This window comes from Hyperolius riggenbachi, chromosome 2 (assembly GCF_040937935.1).
Source record: "Hyperolius riggenbachi isolate aHypRig1 chromosome 2, aHypRig1.pri, whole genome shotgun sequence".
Lineage (NCBI taxonomy): Eukaryota > Metazoa > Chordata > Amphibia > Anura > Hyperoliidae > Hyperolius > Hyperolius riggenbachi.
Genome location: NC_090647.1, coordinates 245,765,317 through 245,783,422, shown reverse-complemented (window position 1 = coordinate 245,783,422; position 18,106 = coordinate 245,765,317). Strand labels below are relative to the sequence as shown.

The following is an 18,106-nucleotide window of genomic DNA, read 5'->3' as shown; positions in this document are numbered from 1 at the left end:
TTAGACACTAATGAGGGGGGAAATAAACAGGCTAAACTCTCTAAATACATACAATGTGCATTTCTCGATGTTTTCCCTCTGTCCTGTGCAAGAAGTTGGGTTCGTTTTAACTAGCAATAGGGGATGTAGAGGCTGAGACCGCAATGGCCCCCCAGGCGCCACACACTTACGCACACACACTTACGCACACACACTTACGCACACACACACACACACACTTACACACACACACACACTTACACACACACTTACACACACACACACACACTTACACACACACACACACTTACACACACACACACACACACACTTACACACACACACACACACACACACACACACACACACACACACACACACACACACACTTACACTTACACTTACACACACACACACTTACACTTACACACACACTTACACACACACACACACGCACACGCGCACACACACTTACGCACACACACACACTTACGCACACACACACACTTACGCACACACACACACTTACGCACGCACACACACACACTTACACACGCACACGCGCACGCACGCACACACACACACACACACACACACACACACTTACACACTTACACACACACTTACACACTCACACTTACACACACACTTACACGCACTTACACACACACACACACACACGCACTTACACACACTTACACACACACTTACACACACACACACACACACACACACACTTACACACACACACACACACACACTTACACACACACACACACACACACACACACACTTACACACACACACACACACACACACACACACACACTTACACACACACACACACACACACACACTTACACTTTACAATTCAGGCATACAAATGATATGGGCCATAACATAACCCTCACTTATAGCTAATTACGAGTCCTAAAACCATTTCATTGCAGAGAACTACTACATGCAGGAATAGATATAAAAGGTCAATAGTTCAAGATTGTAGCTGTAATACTAGCAAACCCAATCTCCTGCACAGTACACAATGAAATGTCTTTACCCTTTCAGTGCTCCCTAAAATGTGAAATAAAGTTAAAATGTCAGTTTTTTTTTTTTTTTAAGGATTTCCATAAGTTAACAAATGTTTTTCTTGTCCACAAAAGTTTCATGATTCATGATAATACCTAAGGGCTCTTTCACATCAGACAACGCGAACAGGAGCCGTTCTCCTGCACGAGTTGTCTGCCTGCGGCGTGTCGTCGGGTATCTGCGGTGCGACGCAATCATCGGCGGTAGCTGGTAATTAAACCCGACGGAAAACGCCGGCTCGCGGGCGCGTTGGAGGAAAAACTGCGCCCGGGTGCGCCGGAACCGCAACGCATCGAAACGCAGCGTCGAGTGTGAAAGGTAAAATGAAAGTCTATGGACTTTCATCTTACCTTGGTTAACGCAAAGGCCTTCCGTTTGCGTTAACGCACAAAGTCTGCGAAATGTGAAAGAGCCCTTAGAGCTGAGAAGAAAGGAGGATGGTGTCATTCAGCTGAGGTCATAACAATTTTAAACCTACATTTTTAGCTTTTAAACACAAAGTAAAATTGTGGAATTCTAGGAAAATGCTATTTAAGATTAGGGCTATAGATAACATTGTGTTATCTCATCAGTTTTTTTTCTGTACAGGTTTGCTTTAACAGTATCGATTATTTTACACGTTTTATTTGTGCTTTGGTTGTCCTCTGTGAAACAGAATTTATAGTGGAAAATCCTTTAAAAATCTTTCTAGTTAGCAGCATTAGTGCACAATAAAATAACATATGACTAAAGCATTCAGCAATCATCCTTTAAAATAATAATAATAATAATAATAAAAAAAAAATACAAAAAAAACTTGGCATAATTTATTCAACCTGGGCTGGGAATAAATGTTTTTTTGAAATAGCGGTGAGAACATGGTCTGAAATGTACTTACATCTGTTTACCTCTGATAAAAAGCCCTTAATATTTAGCCAGTTGTGCTGATCAGTTTGCAGTTAAACGATTACAGAAGCTGTGGGGATAGGGAATGTAACACGCTTGTAGCAGTAGAAGCAGTTACATTCTCAAGGGGGCTGCAGGACGTTTGATGTGTTTTGAGTCTACATCATGATGTGTGTCAGAGCAAGTGCAGTACAACTTCCTGCTAGAAAAGCCATAGCCAGTAAACCTACATGACATTTGTGATGGAATAGTGAGTGGGATATTAGGGAGTTCCAGCAGTAGGGATGAATACAGCAATTGCCAGGTCTCTATAAAAAGAAATATTGTCCCTTTCAATGATGCATTTATTAGTTGTTTAACTTTTTTACTATGTAGAAAATATGGCACAGGGTGTAAAATAATATTACAAATAAAGTGGAAATCAAGCCACACATTTTTGTTTTCTTTTACATAATTTTAGGGCTGCTGGCAGTTGGTGGTATACAGAGCTTCAGGCTGGTTTCACACTGTAACCAGCGTTAGCGGTGTGATGTGTGTCGCGCCCGACACACCGCAGAGCACCATCATAAACAGGCCTTCAAGAAAAACAGCGCTATTACGCGGTGTTCCCTATCTGGCTGCATTGGTCCCCGATTTGTCACTTCAGGGATCGTTTCCTGATCCCAAAAAGGCGACAATAATCAAATATGTGTAGTTAGCTTAAAGAGAACCTGAACTGAAAATAAAAAGTCAAGATAACCATACACAGGTACTACTTACCTCCTGTGTAGTCTACTATTCAATCTCTTTCTCCTCTCCTGCGTCCCATTTGGCCACTGTGATTAATGGATTTATCTGTCTTCCATTTTAAAAAATGTCCATTACCCTATAGACAGAACAATGAAGAAAGACACGGCACTCTGGAGCTGTATGCAGCACCATGATGCAACGCTTCGTGCACACGGCGTTATGCTTTGCGCGCACAGGTGGATACCGCGGGAAAACCCGCTTCCCCGGCGCTAACACTTAGCGCTGGTTAGTGAATCAAGCCCATAGTGTGAAAGTAGCCTCAGTGTGTAAGTACAGCTTTCTCTAAAAGGCCCAGCTGAACATTGCCTAATCTCAAGGCAGCTGTTGCTAACAATACACCTCATGCCAGTGTTCTGTGTTGAGGAAGCTTATCAAACTGGGTGGAAATCCTTATCCTTGCACAGTGACCTCACCTCCAGCTGACTCAGTACAGTACACCATTATTTTCTAGCTGAAGTTAAATGAGTACTTTGAATTTTTTTACTTTGAACGGAGCTGGGCATATTTAGAACATTGTCCTTGTATCCCCTATTCCTGGTACACACGATGCAATTATTTTCAACAGGTCCGATCTGATTTCGGATCAATTTCGTATAGAAGTGATCGGAAAATCAATCAGAAAAACAATCTTAAATCTGATAGGACCTTTTGGAAATCAATTCGATCAATTTGTCATTCAGACAGGAAATTGCATCATGTGTACCAGGCACAGGTGCTGTTGGCACAATTTACTCAGATTTGGCTTTATTGTATGGCTAGAGTGTCACTAGAGAAGGAAATGAGGAATGGGATTTTTTCTTCTTCTTAAAATAGCAGCTAACATGGACCAGTAGGCTGCACCAAAGTTCAGCTCACTGTTATCTCAGGTTACAGAGCCAGATATCAGTACAGGTATGGAATTTTGACTTGTATATTTTACATGTGATGGCTCTTTTATGGCTTGTTTGCATAAAACACTTCCTTTTTTTACTTTTCCAGAAGATAAAGTGAAAGGTGAAGTCCTCTTTGAGTATAGAGTAGTTTTTTTTTAACCTTTTGTGACTTTACCTTTTATATATACATAATAAATGTATCATGTGAACACTGACATCTTCTTCAGCGGTTTACATAAAGTATATGGTCATGTCACTAACTGTCCCTGGTTGCATCTCACAGTCCAATGTCTCAGTCATTATCTTTCTACTGTAGTCTAAGGCTGCTTTCACAGTGGGACGTTACAGGCGCACGTTAGAGCAGCCTGTAACGCAGCCCAACTCCTAGTAATGAAAAATCAATGGGCTGTTCACAGTGCCCACGTTGCGTTAGATTGTAACGCTGCATGTTATAGGAAAGTGCAGCATGCTGTGTGTTGTACGCGGTTTCAGCCGCGTTACACTGTGTGCACTTGCTCAGTAATGGGTTTTTTTTGTACAGGAGAGGAGGAGGGGAGAGTCCGCTTTCGTATTAGCCACATATGTAAACTGAAACTAAATATGCCTCCATGAATCCCTACTAATAACCTGCCAAACTGCTGTAATTTTAAATAGTGCAGTGATAAGTCTTCCCCCTACCTCCCATTCCCCTCCCCCAGCTAGTGATGTGGTTTCCCACCCACATTTCCTGAGAAAGAAGGTGAAGGTGGATGGGATACTAGCTGGTCTCAGGAAAGACAGAGGTTTTTAACACTGCACCACTGAAAATTGGTAATGCTCATAAAATTAAATTAAGAGCTGATGCACACCAGAGTGGTTCTGGAGCATTTTTTAAAACGCTTGCAGGGGGGAAAACCGCTTGGCTAATGAAAGTGAATGGGATGGTGCACACCAGAGCGGTTTGTTTTTCCCCCAAACACAAACTCCTGTCCTGCAGCATTTTTTAGATTTTTGAGGCGTTCCTGCCTCAATGTTAAAGTATAGGAAAGTGGCAAACTGCTCTGAAAAACACTAGATCAGAGCAGTTTTCCAAGCGTTTTTGTTACAAAAGCTGTTCGCTTTACTGTAACAAAATATGAAATCTGCTACACAAAAATGCTCCAAAAAATTCTAGGCATGTTTAGAAAACCTCTCTAAACATGCCTAGAATCGCTCTGAAAATCTGCTTCAAAAACCTTCTAGTGTTTTGCGGATCTGCTAGAGATTTTTTGTGGGCACTGACCCATACACAGTTTTGTAGGTTATTAGAAGGGCTTTTTAGAGGCATGTTTAGATTCACAGTTTATACCCCTTTTCAGGTACATTGTAAACCTCAAACATTTGTTGCTAATTATACCCTGTTAATTAAAGATGATTCTTTTGGTGCCTTCTTTCATTGCATATACGAACACCATAAGTTTAATTGTCATATATTTTCTATTTTTTAGAACACTTTACTTTCTGTAGAGCAACCCATTATCCAATCTACAGAAGGTTATAACTGGATAGGGAGGTGTCATATATTTTCTTACAGGGGTGCTCAATGTTCTGGTAAGGCTGCTGCCTTTGATAAGGGATTAGAGCCCTTGGCCAGGGTTCTAATCCTGGCTCAAACCAGTATGTAAAACAGTAAGGAGTCTTTCGGCAAGGGTCTCTAATGATTCTGGTCACCCTTAGAGCGCACCCTAACTAGCTGCAGCCTTGAAGCGCTTTGAGTCCAGTAAAAGTGCGATCTAAATGTTTTTTGTCTTTCTCAAGTTGTCCAACTTGACAACCTATCTGTGCTTTTAATTTACATATAATCAAATTAGTATTAGCCACCTAGATATACTACATGATTGGATCCTTGTGATTCCTTTAGGCCAAATTCTCAGCAACCATTACGTTGCATTCCCTGTGACAGCAGAAATGCAACGCAGCAGGTCAGGACAGCATTGCCGCACATTATGCTTGCATGGCGTCGGGTACAGACAGTGCAGTATTCAGTCAATGAAAAGTGTGCATCATCTTTACTGTACGTGCGTGTTTAGCGGTAACGCACCGCATGCAGAGCGTCACTATACCGCATCCCATTCACCGCAAGGCAATTATGGTATAATGGATGTGGTAAGTTGCGTTACAAAGCGGCCATTACACTGCAACATACCACTGTGGGCGTGGCCTAATTTTTTCTCCCTGAGGACCAGGCCATAGTACATTGTACTTGCAGCATCTTGAGCCTGATTCATAAAGGACCTGTCTTGCTCTAAAATGTTGCAGCTAATTTACCACTTTTATGATGAATTAAGAGATAGAACAAAGAATATATCTTCAAGATAGTGCTGGCTTATACGCTACATATCATTAAAATGCCTAAAACACTCAGATTATCACTAACAACTGCCAATCTAGTTGACAATTTAATGTTCTGAATATTAAAATAAGTTAATTATATGTTATTGTCTGCTCCTCGGAGGGCTGTTTCCCTGAGCTCCCTATATCTCCACTGAACAGACTATGATTAGTCAGACACACTCCAGAATCCAAATTCTTAGGCTGCATATTCATGCCACAATAATTATGTCAATGACAGTGTGACCAATATGACCCATTTGAGAGGTGATGGAGATAGCTGGGCCGTGTTGCGGGTGACTTGCATTATACAGAGTGCAGCTAAAGACATTTTTCATATTTCTGGAATCTCTTTTGTACATAATTTTTCATCATTTTCTTTTTCACTGCACACATGCTGATTCTAATAAAGCATTGTCACTGTGGGATACCACAGTTATTTTAAAATAAAGCTTCACGTTTGTTAAGATCTGTACAATACTCAGATTTTTACAGACAGAATTTTATTGCTTTATTTTTTTTATTTGCGTTGGTACACTGATCTAGCCATGCCATAGGATTGCTAAGAAAAAATGACTAATGAGCGTGCTAGTTTCCCAAATACTCCAGGGTTTTAAGAAGTGTTGCAATGTTTACTGCTATGTGCAGCTTATTACACCTGCAGGAAGAAGATAGTTATTGAGCTGTCCATACTTTAGAGAATGCACCATGAGTTACACATTTGTAGCTGGTTGCAAATTAAAATTAATAACTAGGGGATTACTCTCTTATTTACACTGCCTGCTCCATCATGTGCTGCGCCATTGACCCTCGTACTCACCATGTAGGTGAAACTCCGCTCACAAACTCCATCCACCAACAGTGCAGGAAAGACGGGCTGCTTAAACCTCAAGTCCAATACTGTAGAAAGTGAATTCCGCACAATGTCGGTAGAAACAAAATGGCTTTATTTAATCACTACACATGACAAGCTAAAATCCAGCACCACATGCTGACATGTTTCGGGCGTACCCGCCCTTAAACTATCTTGGTTCCTGGACGTAGAAATTATGTCCAGGAACCATGCGCGCTACCGCGCGCTCCCGCGGCCGATCGCACGCGTGCTCCCGGCCCGCGGTTTGTTAGCCAGGCAATCAGTGAATCGGGCTATGGTGCCCGATCACTGATTGCTCTCCCCCGCTGAAAAAGCGACAGCTTCTCTCGGAAGCTGCCCCTTTTCTGGCTGTTACCTCCCCCATGCGTCGCTCTAAGCGTGTGTTACGCTTAGAGTGACGTCATGTAAACAAACTCATGGCCGCCATCTTGTGGCCAAAAAGTAATACTACAACTAAAAGTTAAAAAAAATGAAAATTAACACACATTTACATTATAAACCTATTGTTTACCTCCCACCCTCCCAAAACTACCCAAATAAAATGTTTACTATAAAAAAAAACAAAAAAAACATTACAATAATAAAAAAAAACACATGTAAATATTTACCTAAGGGTCTAAACTTTATAAATATCAATGTAAAGATGAAATATTTCTATGTTTTTTTATTTTAAACTTGTAAATAGTGATAAATGCAAAACGAAAAAAATGCACCTTTATTTCCAAATAAAATATTGTCGCCATACATTGTGATAGGGACATAATTTTAACGGTGTAATAACCGGGACATATGGGCAAATACAATACGTGAGTTTTAATTATGGAGGCATGTATTATTTTAAAACTATAATGGCTGAAAACTGAGAAATCAATTTTTTCCAGTTTTTTCTTATTCTTCCTGTTAAAATGCATTTACAGTAAAGTGGCTCTTAGCAAAATGTACCCCCCAAAGAAAGCCTAATTAGTGGCGGAAATAACAAGATATAGATCAGTTCATTGTGATAAGTAGTGATAAAGTTATAGGCTAATGAATGGGAGGTGAACATTTCTCAAGTGAAAACGACGGAACGCGAATGGGTTAATCATAGCATAGGTTCAAGTGAACAGGGGTCAACCACGGTTGTTTCCAGTACATATCACAAACCCTGCAGTGGTAACTCTACACTGAGGGCCAATAGCTGCCACCCGTCTCATACCATCCGTGCAGTTCCGTTGGGTGAGTCGATTCGGGCACGCCGTAATTGTTCTGATTAAACGGCCCTTGGGGTGGAGCTGAGCACTGTGGGTTCCCGTATTGCGGAACGTGGGTACCCAAGGTGGATGATAGAGAGGGGGAGGAGGCGAGCTTTGATGAAGTCCAGGGAAGAACTTTTAACCTCTAGCTCCCGTGGGACGCTCCCACGTTCTAATACTGACACGACCTTTGTGACTACCTACAGTCAGGAATATAGACAAATCACACAGATCGTGAAGAGATGTCTCCCTGTGTTGCAAGCCGACGATACTCTCAACGTGATTCTTAAGCACAGGGTCACATTTGCGAGCAGAAGGGCTCCTACACTTGGGAGCATCCTGTCACCCAGTCTGTTCTCCCCTAGTATACAACGACCATTTTGGTCGACCACTGTTGGTTCTTATAGATGCAATTTCCCAACCTGCAATTATTGTGTTGTCCATAAACCTACTCGTTCTGTCGTTTCCTTTTTTAATGGCAGAACTTTTCCCATAAAACAATATATCAATTGCGATACTAAGTTCACGATTGATCTTATCTCATGTTCTTCATGTCACATCCAATATGTGGGGTGTACCACTAGACACCTTAGACAACGCATAGCGGAACATTTTAGGGGAGCCGGCTGGCTAACCTTGGAGATGTCCAACGTGGCCAAACATTTCAGATCGGTCCACTCAGGCGATATGTCCTCTTTTTCATTCCAGGGCATTGAGCGTGTCCAGAGGCCAACAAGAGGTGGGGATGTTTATAAACGACTCCTTACCCGTGAGGCGTATTGGATTTTCCAACTAGGGACACGCTCACCAGGAGGCCTTAACGCTAGATGGGACCTTAATACAGTTACTTAAAGTGGTTGCACTGTTCCAGGCTATTTGTTCTTTCTCATAATTGTATGTTTAATTTTGGAATCTGATGAATACTATTATTATTACATTCATTGCTGTACATTAGTGTGCCATGTTCAATCGTATGCATTTACATTTTTACTTTTTGTATTATGTTTTTATGCACTTGTTTATACTGATTGTGGGTTTTTCCTCCCCAATTATTTATACACACTCCTCCTTGTGGGTGGGGCTCTTGAGCAGGTGTTACCGGGTGTGGCTCTATTCTATATAAGGGTCACCCCTGTTCACTTGAACCTATGCTATGATTAAGGGCGGGTACGCCCGAAACATGTCAGCATATGGTGCTGGATTTTAGCTTGTCATGTGTAGTGATTAAATAAAGCCATTTTGTTTCTACCGACATTGTGCGAAATTCACTTTCTACAGTATCGTACTCACCATGTAGTAACAGAACGCATTGCTAGCCTGCAGTCTGTACAGCCTTGGTCCTGAACTGAACTGAAGACATCTAGCCCCAATCCCTTACTGTGTGTGTGTGTGTGTGTGTACAGTATACTGAACAGAAATTGTGAATAATGGAAAAATAAATTGGTCTACATAATTTCAATTTACTACTTGGGTTCATGCTTTTGTCAGAGAGGTCATCTATCTCCTCTTAAAAAAAAAGAAAACGCAAAGGCAGGGAGCACACTTGTCTGTTTTCTTTTGCATTTTCTGCACAGGAAAACTGAGAACCAATGTTAATAATATGGCCAGTTCATACAAAAACTGACAGCAGTGCAACACTGCATGCATTTTGTCTATCTACTACCTTAGCTTCTGTGAAAAAACATGTGTGTTTTCCAACATACAAACGCATGGGGCTTGATTCACAAAAGAGTGCTAACTGATAGCACGGCTGTTCTAGTGCGAATTTTCGCACTGCGCTCGATCGTGAATTTTCGTGTGAAACGATACCGTGAATTTTCATGGGAAAACTATCTTTTGCGTGCGAAAATTCACATTTGCGCACGAAAACTGTATTGTTTTGCGTGAAAATTCGCAATCGTGCGCAATGCAAAAATTTGCGCGAAAATGGCTGTGCTATCAGTTAGAACTCTTTTGTGAATCAAGCACATGGTGTGCAGTAAACACATGCAGAATAATGCGCACAGAAAACTGACAGATAAGTGTGCTCCATGCTTATGAGGTGTCTCCACAGGTGTGACTGTACAGATTTCTGATCTGGAATGTGTGTGTAGATTTCTTGCTGTAGATTATCAGTAATTACTGCTTAGAGCAGGATTTGGTAGGCCTGCCTTCAGCCGCCAGAAGTGCATGCTCTGCAGGTCATTACAGCACTTGCCTGTGATCATCAGGATAAACTGAGCTTGGCTTGAAGACATGTCAAATAAATCATACAGTGATTTCTATTCATTACATTAATTCCTAAAAGCAGATTCTGTAAAAGTATTTTTTTTACCATTTTACTATGGTACTGGAAGATATTACCTATTATTAGTTCAAATGTAATGGTCTTCTCCCACTGAGCTCATAGCGGAATGACTCCTGCTCACCTTGCCATTTTCATAGGACAAAAAATGCTGACTGGCAGAGAGTTGCGCACCTTGTTACAAATGATCATTTCCAGTGACAAAGGTAATGCGTGTGTTCATAGTTATAGACCCTGTACCCTCTGAACTTTCCAGCGCTAAAAGCGTATCAGAAACGTTTTCTCAGTCAGAAAAACTGTTTTGGCTTTTATTTACTTTTCAGTAAACTGGACTAAATTTGACAGTCTTTTACATAGATAAGAACAGTTTGTTAAAGGTGGCCATACATCTAGCAGTTTGGCAGCCTGATCTACCAACCTACCTACTAATTACTAATCAATTTGATTTCACAAAGATAAAAAAAAAAAAACAAAGTCCATATGAATTGTAAAAACACCTTAAAATCACCGGAACGGGATAACACATCTATCTGTTTGGTCAGCCTAGAATTCCATATCATTATTACAGGTTTTATTGGATTTTTCAGTTCTTGCCCAGAAACTGTTGTACACTCTCACTACTTCTTTCATGGCATTTGAATAAGCAAGTCAGGGGTATCGGGATACACAACAGGAGCATTTAGATCAATAGGATGTCTAAAAAAAAATAGTATGGTACTCATGAAATGTAAAATGCGACCAAAGAATACTGTTGAGATTATTACAGATTCTGTTTAGGTGTACCTAGTTTTAAAGTGAAGCAAGAGGAATATGGAGGCTGCCATCTTCATTCCCTTATAAGTAATGCCAGGTGCCTGGCTGTTATGCTGAGCTTTTGGCTTTAGCTGTTTCTGAGTCGCACACTTGCAACAAGTGGAGTCAGACCAGAGTCAGAACATCTGATCTGCATGCTTATTTTAGGCCAGTGACTTAAAGTTTAAAGTATTATAGGCAGAGCATCAGCAAAGAAGTCAGTCAACTGTCATTGTTTGTCAATGCCAGTTGACTGCGGTGTTAACCCCCCATAGTGACCAGGCCATTTTTACTTAATTGGGCCACTGCAGCTTTAAGGCAAAGCTGCAGGACCGCACAACACAGCACACAAGTGATTTCCCCCTCCTTTTCCGCCCACCAACAGAGCACTCTGTTGGTGGGGTCTGATCGCCTCCACATTGTTTATTTTTTTTATAAACATTTATGTCTTTTATTTTTAAATACATTTTACTTTTTTTTTTTTTTTTTTGCTTTACCCTCCCTCCCTCCCCTCTGCTGGCCAATCACGCGATCGGCTGTCATAGGCTTCTGCCTATGAGAGCCGATCGCTCTCTTGTCCCCCAGGGGGACAGCTGTGTCACATGGGTTGTTCCCAGTACAGCGCTGCTACAAAGTAATTCGATCGCGAAACCGCTGTCTAACAGTCCCCTGAGCGGCGATCGCAGCTCAGAGACTGAAGGCGGGGCGGAGCTCTGCCCCCAAGCAGGAGATGTGCGCACATCCCGTGCACGATCTGCTAGCCCTATAGAAGACCGTTCACGCCAATGGGCGTGAAGCGGTCCTGGGGCTGCCGCACTGCTTAGCCAATTGGCAAGGAGCAGTCGGCAAGTAGTTAACCCCCCCCCCCCCCCCCATCACTCCCCCATCACTATTTGTTTCCATCTTTGGTGGAGGTGGCATCTGTGCTGATGTGAATCCGAATCCCCCTGTCGTGGCAATGAGGATTCGGATGCGATCTGCAAAAAAAATGCACAAGGGTCTATTTTTTTCCCCCTGAACGGGAAAATGGACGGTAACACGGCCAGTGGAAATGGGGCTTTAAAGTTCCAAATTCCATATCGAGAGGTATAAGCAATTAACTTCCCTTCTGTAAGTGAAAACACAGGTAATAGATGTAGCCAAGCTTAGTAGACAGTAAAACATGCCTACCACTTTTGCCTATATGATACATTTCCAGGTGCTAAATGGAGGTTTACATGCCTTTTTATCCTTAATTTGGCACCTCCTATAGTCTTTATACACAACGGGCCAGAGAAATGCCCCTCTAGCTTTTTCTTATCTGATAGTATCTACATAATTCTTTCAGGTAGAAGGTTGAAATTGTTTTCATCTTTACCCAAAACAGGAACAACCCCGTCAGTAAACTGACACAGGAGCTGGAAAAGAGGACCCTCCTCTTGCAACAGCTTGAACTGATTTAGAAAACATAAAGAAATGTAAAATGCAATGATTAGCTTCAGTGGAACATTCTGTTATATGACCTGTATATGCTGTAACAGTCATGGTGGATCAGCCTACCTTGTAGTTGACCTTTAACTCCTGTTCAGTAACTTTATTGTGAATGTATATTCTCCTAGTACAGTACTCTTGCCAAATGGAAGAGAACTGACCTTGGGACCAGGAAAAAACTTATCAGTGGCGTAGCAATAAGGGATGCAGAGGTTGTGATCGCAATGGGGCCCTTGGACCCTCCCTCAATAGCAGTATTAGCTCTCTATTGGTCCTGTTCTGGTAATGATCACTTCTATAGATGCTTTTAACAATAGTGAGCATTAACTGTTCCCCCTCCTCCGCTTACACCAATACTGTGCCAGTCCTCAGCAGGGTTTTAGTGCACCATATACTTTATGTATACAGTGCTGGGGGGCGGACGCGCAATAGAAAACTTGCAGTGGGGCCGAAAGCTCTTTAGGTATGCCACTGCTTGTTATAATTCTAAATGTGAATACATTGTGCATTTCTCCTTGCATCGGTGCAAGGTTTCATATGCATTGCTGTCCATTTTTGCATTCCTCACTCTTATCAGTGTGCCTTCAAAGCACATATTTTTCTGGACAGTGTACTGGTTAAGGGTGCCACCTTTGACATGGGAGACCAGGGTTTGAATCCTGGCTAGTGTCAGTACCTATTCAGTAAGGAGTTCTGTGAGGAAACGCGGAAAAGCCGCCGTCTCTCGAGGTGAGGCGGCTGTTTCCGCGTCCAGCATGGCGTCACAACGCGGAAAAAACGCCGCATGCCGCATGGGCAGTGCGGCGGAATCCGCATTGGTAACGGCGGAATCCACATCAGAGGCGACCCCCGCATTAGATACATTGCAAAACAGTACTGGTGTGGCTGGGACTGATAGTCCACCAAGATTCAGACTTACACGCGCGCGAGCACTGAGGCAGAATTTAAATAGCAGTTAGAAGGGTGTCGGCTGACCAGCTGGGTCAGCTGACAAATTCCACTGCTCCCATTGGACCAGCAATTAGGGAGGTCCTGGAAAGGTCCTAGAGTATATATACTGCTGGTTGTTCACTTGCTCCTTGTCTGGCGTTGCGTTCACATATGTGGGAGCACCCAGATCCGTAGTTAGATCCGTTAGTGTGCCGGGACCAGCTGGAGCTGTAATCCTACACTAAGCTAGATTCTGTTGATAGCTAAAGTACTAGTTTGATTGTGATTATCTGTTATGACTTTTGCCTGCCTTGACTATCCTCCTGAACTCTGATCTTACACCTCGATATTTCTGATACTCTGTTGCCGAACCCCGGCTCGTACTTTGACTCTGCTTCTGCCTCCTGATTTTGTACCCCGATATTTCTGATACCCCGTTGCTGAACCCTGCCTGTACTCTGACTCTGCCTTTGCCTCCTGATCCTGTACTTTATCTGTCCGTGTGTGTACGACCTGGCTTGTCCGACCTCGAGAACCGACCTTACCGTTAGAGGCGGTTCCTCGCTCTGTTAGCGATCCTTCCTCCTGAGGGTCACTTTCAGATATCCCTTCCTACTGTCAGTCTGACTCCTCCCGTCTTGGAGAGCTCAGGTCTGCGGAAGGAATCTGTGCAGTACTCCTTACTGCATTGAGGCCTTGTCCTCTTAGTGTTACAGTTACACCAAACACTACACTCTATTCAGGTGATCAGAGGTTAGTTTGTATATCGGATTATCGGTGAGACTGCAGTTCACTTATAGTCTGGTATATATCTGTATTTCCGGTGATACTGCAGATCACCGGTAATCAGATACTCTCTGCGCCCACCGATCGTTACAAGTTCAAGGAGAGACTCCCAACACTGCAGGGCAGCCTCTTGAGTGCGTCCCAGTGGCTGCAGCTCTTGAGCCCTTTGAGTCCAACAGGAGAAAAGTGCTATATAAATGTTAAGATTATAATTGCTAATGTGCTACCATATTTAATAAATACAGTTTTACAAAACATGAATGTAGAAATTTGTTTTTTTAGGTGACCCCGGGTAATCAAAAACAATTAAAATGATAATTTTTAGAGGAAAACTCTTCTCTTTATGGAAAGGGAAGCATACATCACTGTCAGTTTTTCACCACTGTTTTATTAATACTGGGTGCTATTTCACTTTTATTGCCTCTTCTCGGTGGCTGTTGTAGGGACAGTGATTGTGGGGTGGGGCGTCAACTAAATACTGACTAAGGGTTGGTCTACACTGCAAGAGCTTTATAAGTGCTAGAGATTTTAAAAGCTCTTGCTAATGCTTTGCTATGGGGAATTTTTACAAAATCACATCACTCCAGTGTGAACACACAGATAGGATAACATTAGCAAGAGCTTTAAAAATCACAAAGCGCTTAGAAAAGCTCTTGTAGTGTGAACCAGCCCTCAGACAGTAAACCTGACCATACACAATACGAGACATTTAAGAAGACAAACGTGTATTTGTGTTGCCGACAGGCAGTGCAGTTGTATAGCGTATGGCCGGCTTAATCCACAGAGTTAATTTTAGTCTTTGTGTTTGCCATAATTGGTGAGCTTGTCTTCATTCTTCTGTATGGTCCTTGGGAATGGAAGTAACACCCAGCCGAGGTGCTAAATCCTTCCATTTCATCCAAAGCTTAAATAGGTTTTGGCTGTAGTTAGACTTCAACACGTGACCTAAATTAACCCACACCTATTCTTCTACAAAAATCACAGCAACATAATGTTACTTATTAACAGATTCATGTAAACAAAGAAAAAGCACAAGCATTTACACGCTCAATAAATTAGGCCTAGTTAGCCAGACGGCGCATACCACAACATGTTACCCCCTCTAATTGTGCACTGTCTCAGCCTTGCAGTGCCTGATCAGTAAAACTGTCTTCATTTCGCAATCAGCTTTTGATTAACAATTACAACTAAATTGAGGTTTTTAATCATTAATTGCTTAATTCAATGTTTTTATCAAATCTACCAGCTAATCGATGATAAAATTTGTATAGTGGATAGAGGTCTTACAAGTAACTGGAATACTGTTAGCACAGTGCTATCTCCTTGCTGCAAGCTTTCCTTGGCTCTGTTGGCATTCTTTCCAGGCAATTATGTAAAACTGCCCATTTTCTCTTCCTCTCGTTTTCCTGGGATTTACTTACATTTGTATTGTATAATCATGTCCTCTTGCAAATCTCAGTCAAGCAGTTCAGTTGTAGGTGCTTATATTGAATTAGAATTATATTTATTGGATTCTCAAGCATCATTACATATTTATACACTTGATGGTCTGTGGGTTTCTGTACTGTTGCAAGTGCTATGTGGATGGTTTATGAAAGTTGACTGAGCACTACTTGCACTGCATAGTTATGCAAGGAAAGTGATGGAAAGCACATTCGTAGGTGTGTGTGTATAACACACACACACACACACACACACACACACACACACGTATGGAAACCGTAAATTTGGCTGCCCACAAGGTTCAGAAGTTAATTTTTTTTTTTTTTAAGAAGACCAGCATTATAATTGCGAAAGTGTATTCTACCTCTTTGATTAATAATACTATACTTATGCATGATATGAATTTATCACTGTGCAATTCAGTCAGTGTGAGTGATTCTGGCCAGGCCAGGGAAGGTAAAAGCAGCCCCTCCCCCTCCCTCTTCAGAAGGAGCTGCATACACAAATCAGCTAGGCTGAAGTTCGGTATTTCACCACTTGCTCATTCATAGGCTGTGAAAGCAGTAGTGTCAGAATACATGGCTTGTTATATATAAATAAAAAAATAAAGGTTCAGAAAGTTGTATAGACCATTTTCATGACTGGAGGTGCACTTATTTTTACTTGCTACATTTTCATTACAGCATTTGTGTTATATTGCAATCACATTCATAATGTCATCTATAAACCTTTATTTTCTTTTTCCAGGTACGATTATGCCAAAGTCCCAAACTTCAGCTGAAGAACAGCCCTCCATACATTCTGGATATTTTGCCTGACACATATCAACATTTAAGACTCATTCTGAGCAAATATGATGACAACCAGAAGCTAGTACAGCTCAGCGAGAATGAATATTTTAAAATCTACATTGATAGCCTAATGAAGAAATCAAAACGAGCAATAAGGCTCTTCAAGGAAGGAAAAGAGAGGATGTATGAAGAGCAGTCACAGGAAAGGTAATGTCTGTTTCTTACTCGTAGATCATGTAAAATAGCATGTCATTAAACTGTTCCCTTTGTCAAGCAAGTTGGATCATGCTAACTAGTTTGTGGGCTGAGAAATAACTTGAAGAGGAACTGCAGAGAAAATTGGAGATAGGGATTAGATTGTGAGGGAGGTATGGATTAGATTGTAGTAGGGATTAGATTGAAAGCCCCTCTGAGGGACAGTTAGTGACAAGACAGTATACTCTGTACAGCGCTGTGGAAGATGTTGGCACTATGTAAATACTTAATAATTGTAACGGTTGGGTGCTGCAACTCAGACATCTGCTGTATCACCAATAATACAGACACTATACCTGATTATGTGGTGATCTGCAGAATCACCAATAATGCAAGTATAGCTGGTAGAGATACTGACAGAGTTGTGTATTAGTGCAACCGTAACTTTAATAGTAGAGAGGAACTTTACCAGAGGAGCTGGTAAAGTACTATCAGTACACTGACTGTATATACTAGCACAGACCTTTCCAAACGGCTGGGAAAGGTACAAACAGTGAGAGAATAGGAAAATACAGACTAGTCCTTTACCAGAGGGGCTGGCCAGGTACTAGTAGTGAAAGTGACTGTATAGACTTGATCAGACCTTTCCAGAGGAGCTTGAAAGGTGCTATCAGTCACTAATGGAGCAATAACAAACTATCTCCCCAGAGAAGCTGGTGAGACAATAGTACCTCACCAGTGGTGAGGGCCCACTGGTGAGTAGAGAGGTCAGACAGGCTAGGTTCGGCAACAGAGAGGTAAGAATCAGTACAGAATCGTGAGACAGAAGAGTAATCGGGCAGAGTTCAGCAACTAATCAGATAGGCAGAAGTACAGAAACGTTAAGCAGGAAGCAAGGTCAGAGGTATAGCCAGAATCATACACGGGTAATCAAAAACAATATAACAACAATCCTAGTCTTGGTGTGAAGTCCTTGGTTTCAACACCTGGCACTAGTCTAAGGTCTGAGCGCTAACACAAAGTATTCACGACAGCAGACAGGGAACAAATGAAGACTGGAGGCTTATGGCCCGTACTCACGGGCTGCAAATGTTGCCTGTCGCCAGCACACGTGAGCTTGTGGGCGACAGGCCGGCGACAGCTCCTCGCCAGGTCCCTCCGTGTACACACGCGGAAGAGGGACCAGCGGCGAGGCGGAAGCTGTCGCCGACGTTCCTCCTCCCTCCGCCGGAAGCTCCATATACTTTAATGGAGGTTGCTGTCGCTAGTCCGCGTACTCACGCGGACTAGCGACAGTTGCGGCGGAGGTGCGGCGGCGACTGTCGCCATGCGATTGAAACTTTCAATCG

General features: G+C 42.2%; 1 protein-coding gene across 3 annotated transcripts in view; it reads left to right on the top strand.

The window, feature by feature from the left end:
* CBLB (Cbl proto-oncogene B) overlaps positions 1-18,106 on the top strand; it is a 234,863-nt gene that overhangs the window by 48,070 nt on the left and 168,687 nt on the right. For all 3 annotated transcript variants that reach the window (XM_068268455.1, XM_068268456.1, XM_068268454.1), the window contains exon 2: positions 16,519-16,769. In XM_068268455.1, coding sequence (XP_068124556.1) covers positions 16,519-16,769 — 251 coding nt within the window. The remainder of the gene's footprint in view (positions 1-16,518; positions 16,770-18,106) is intronic.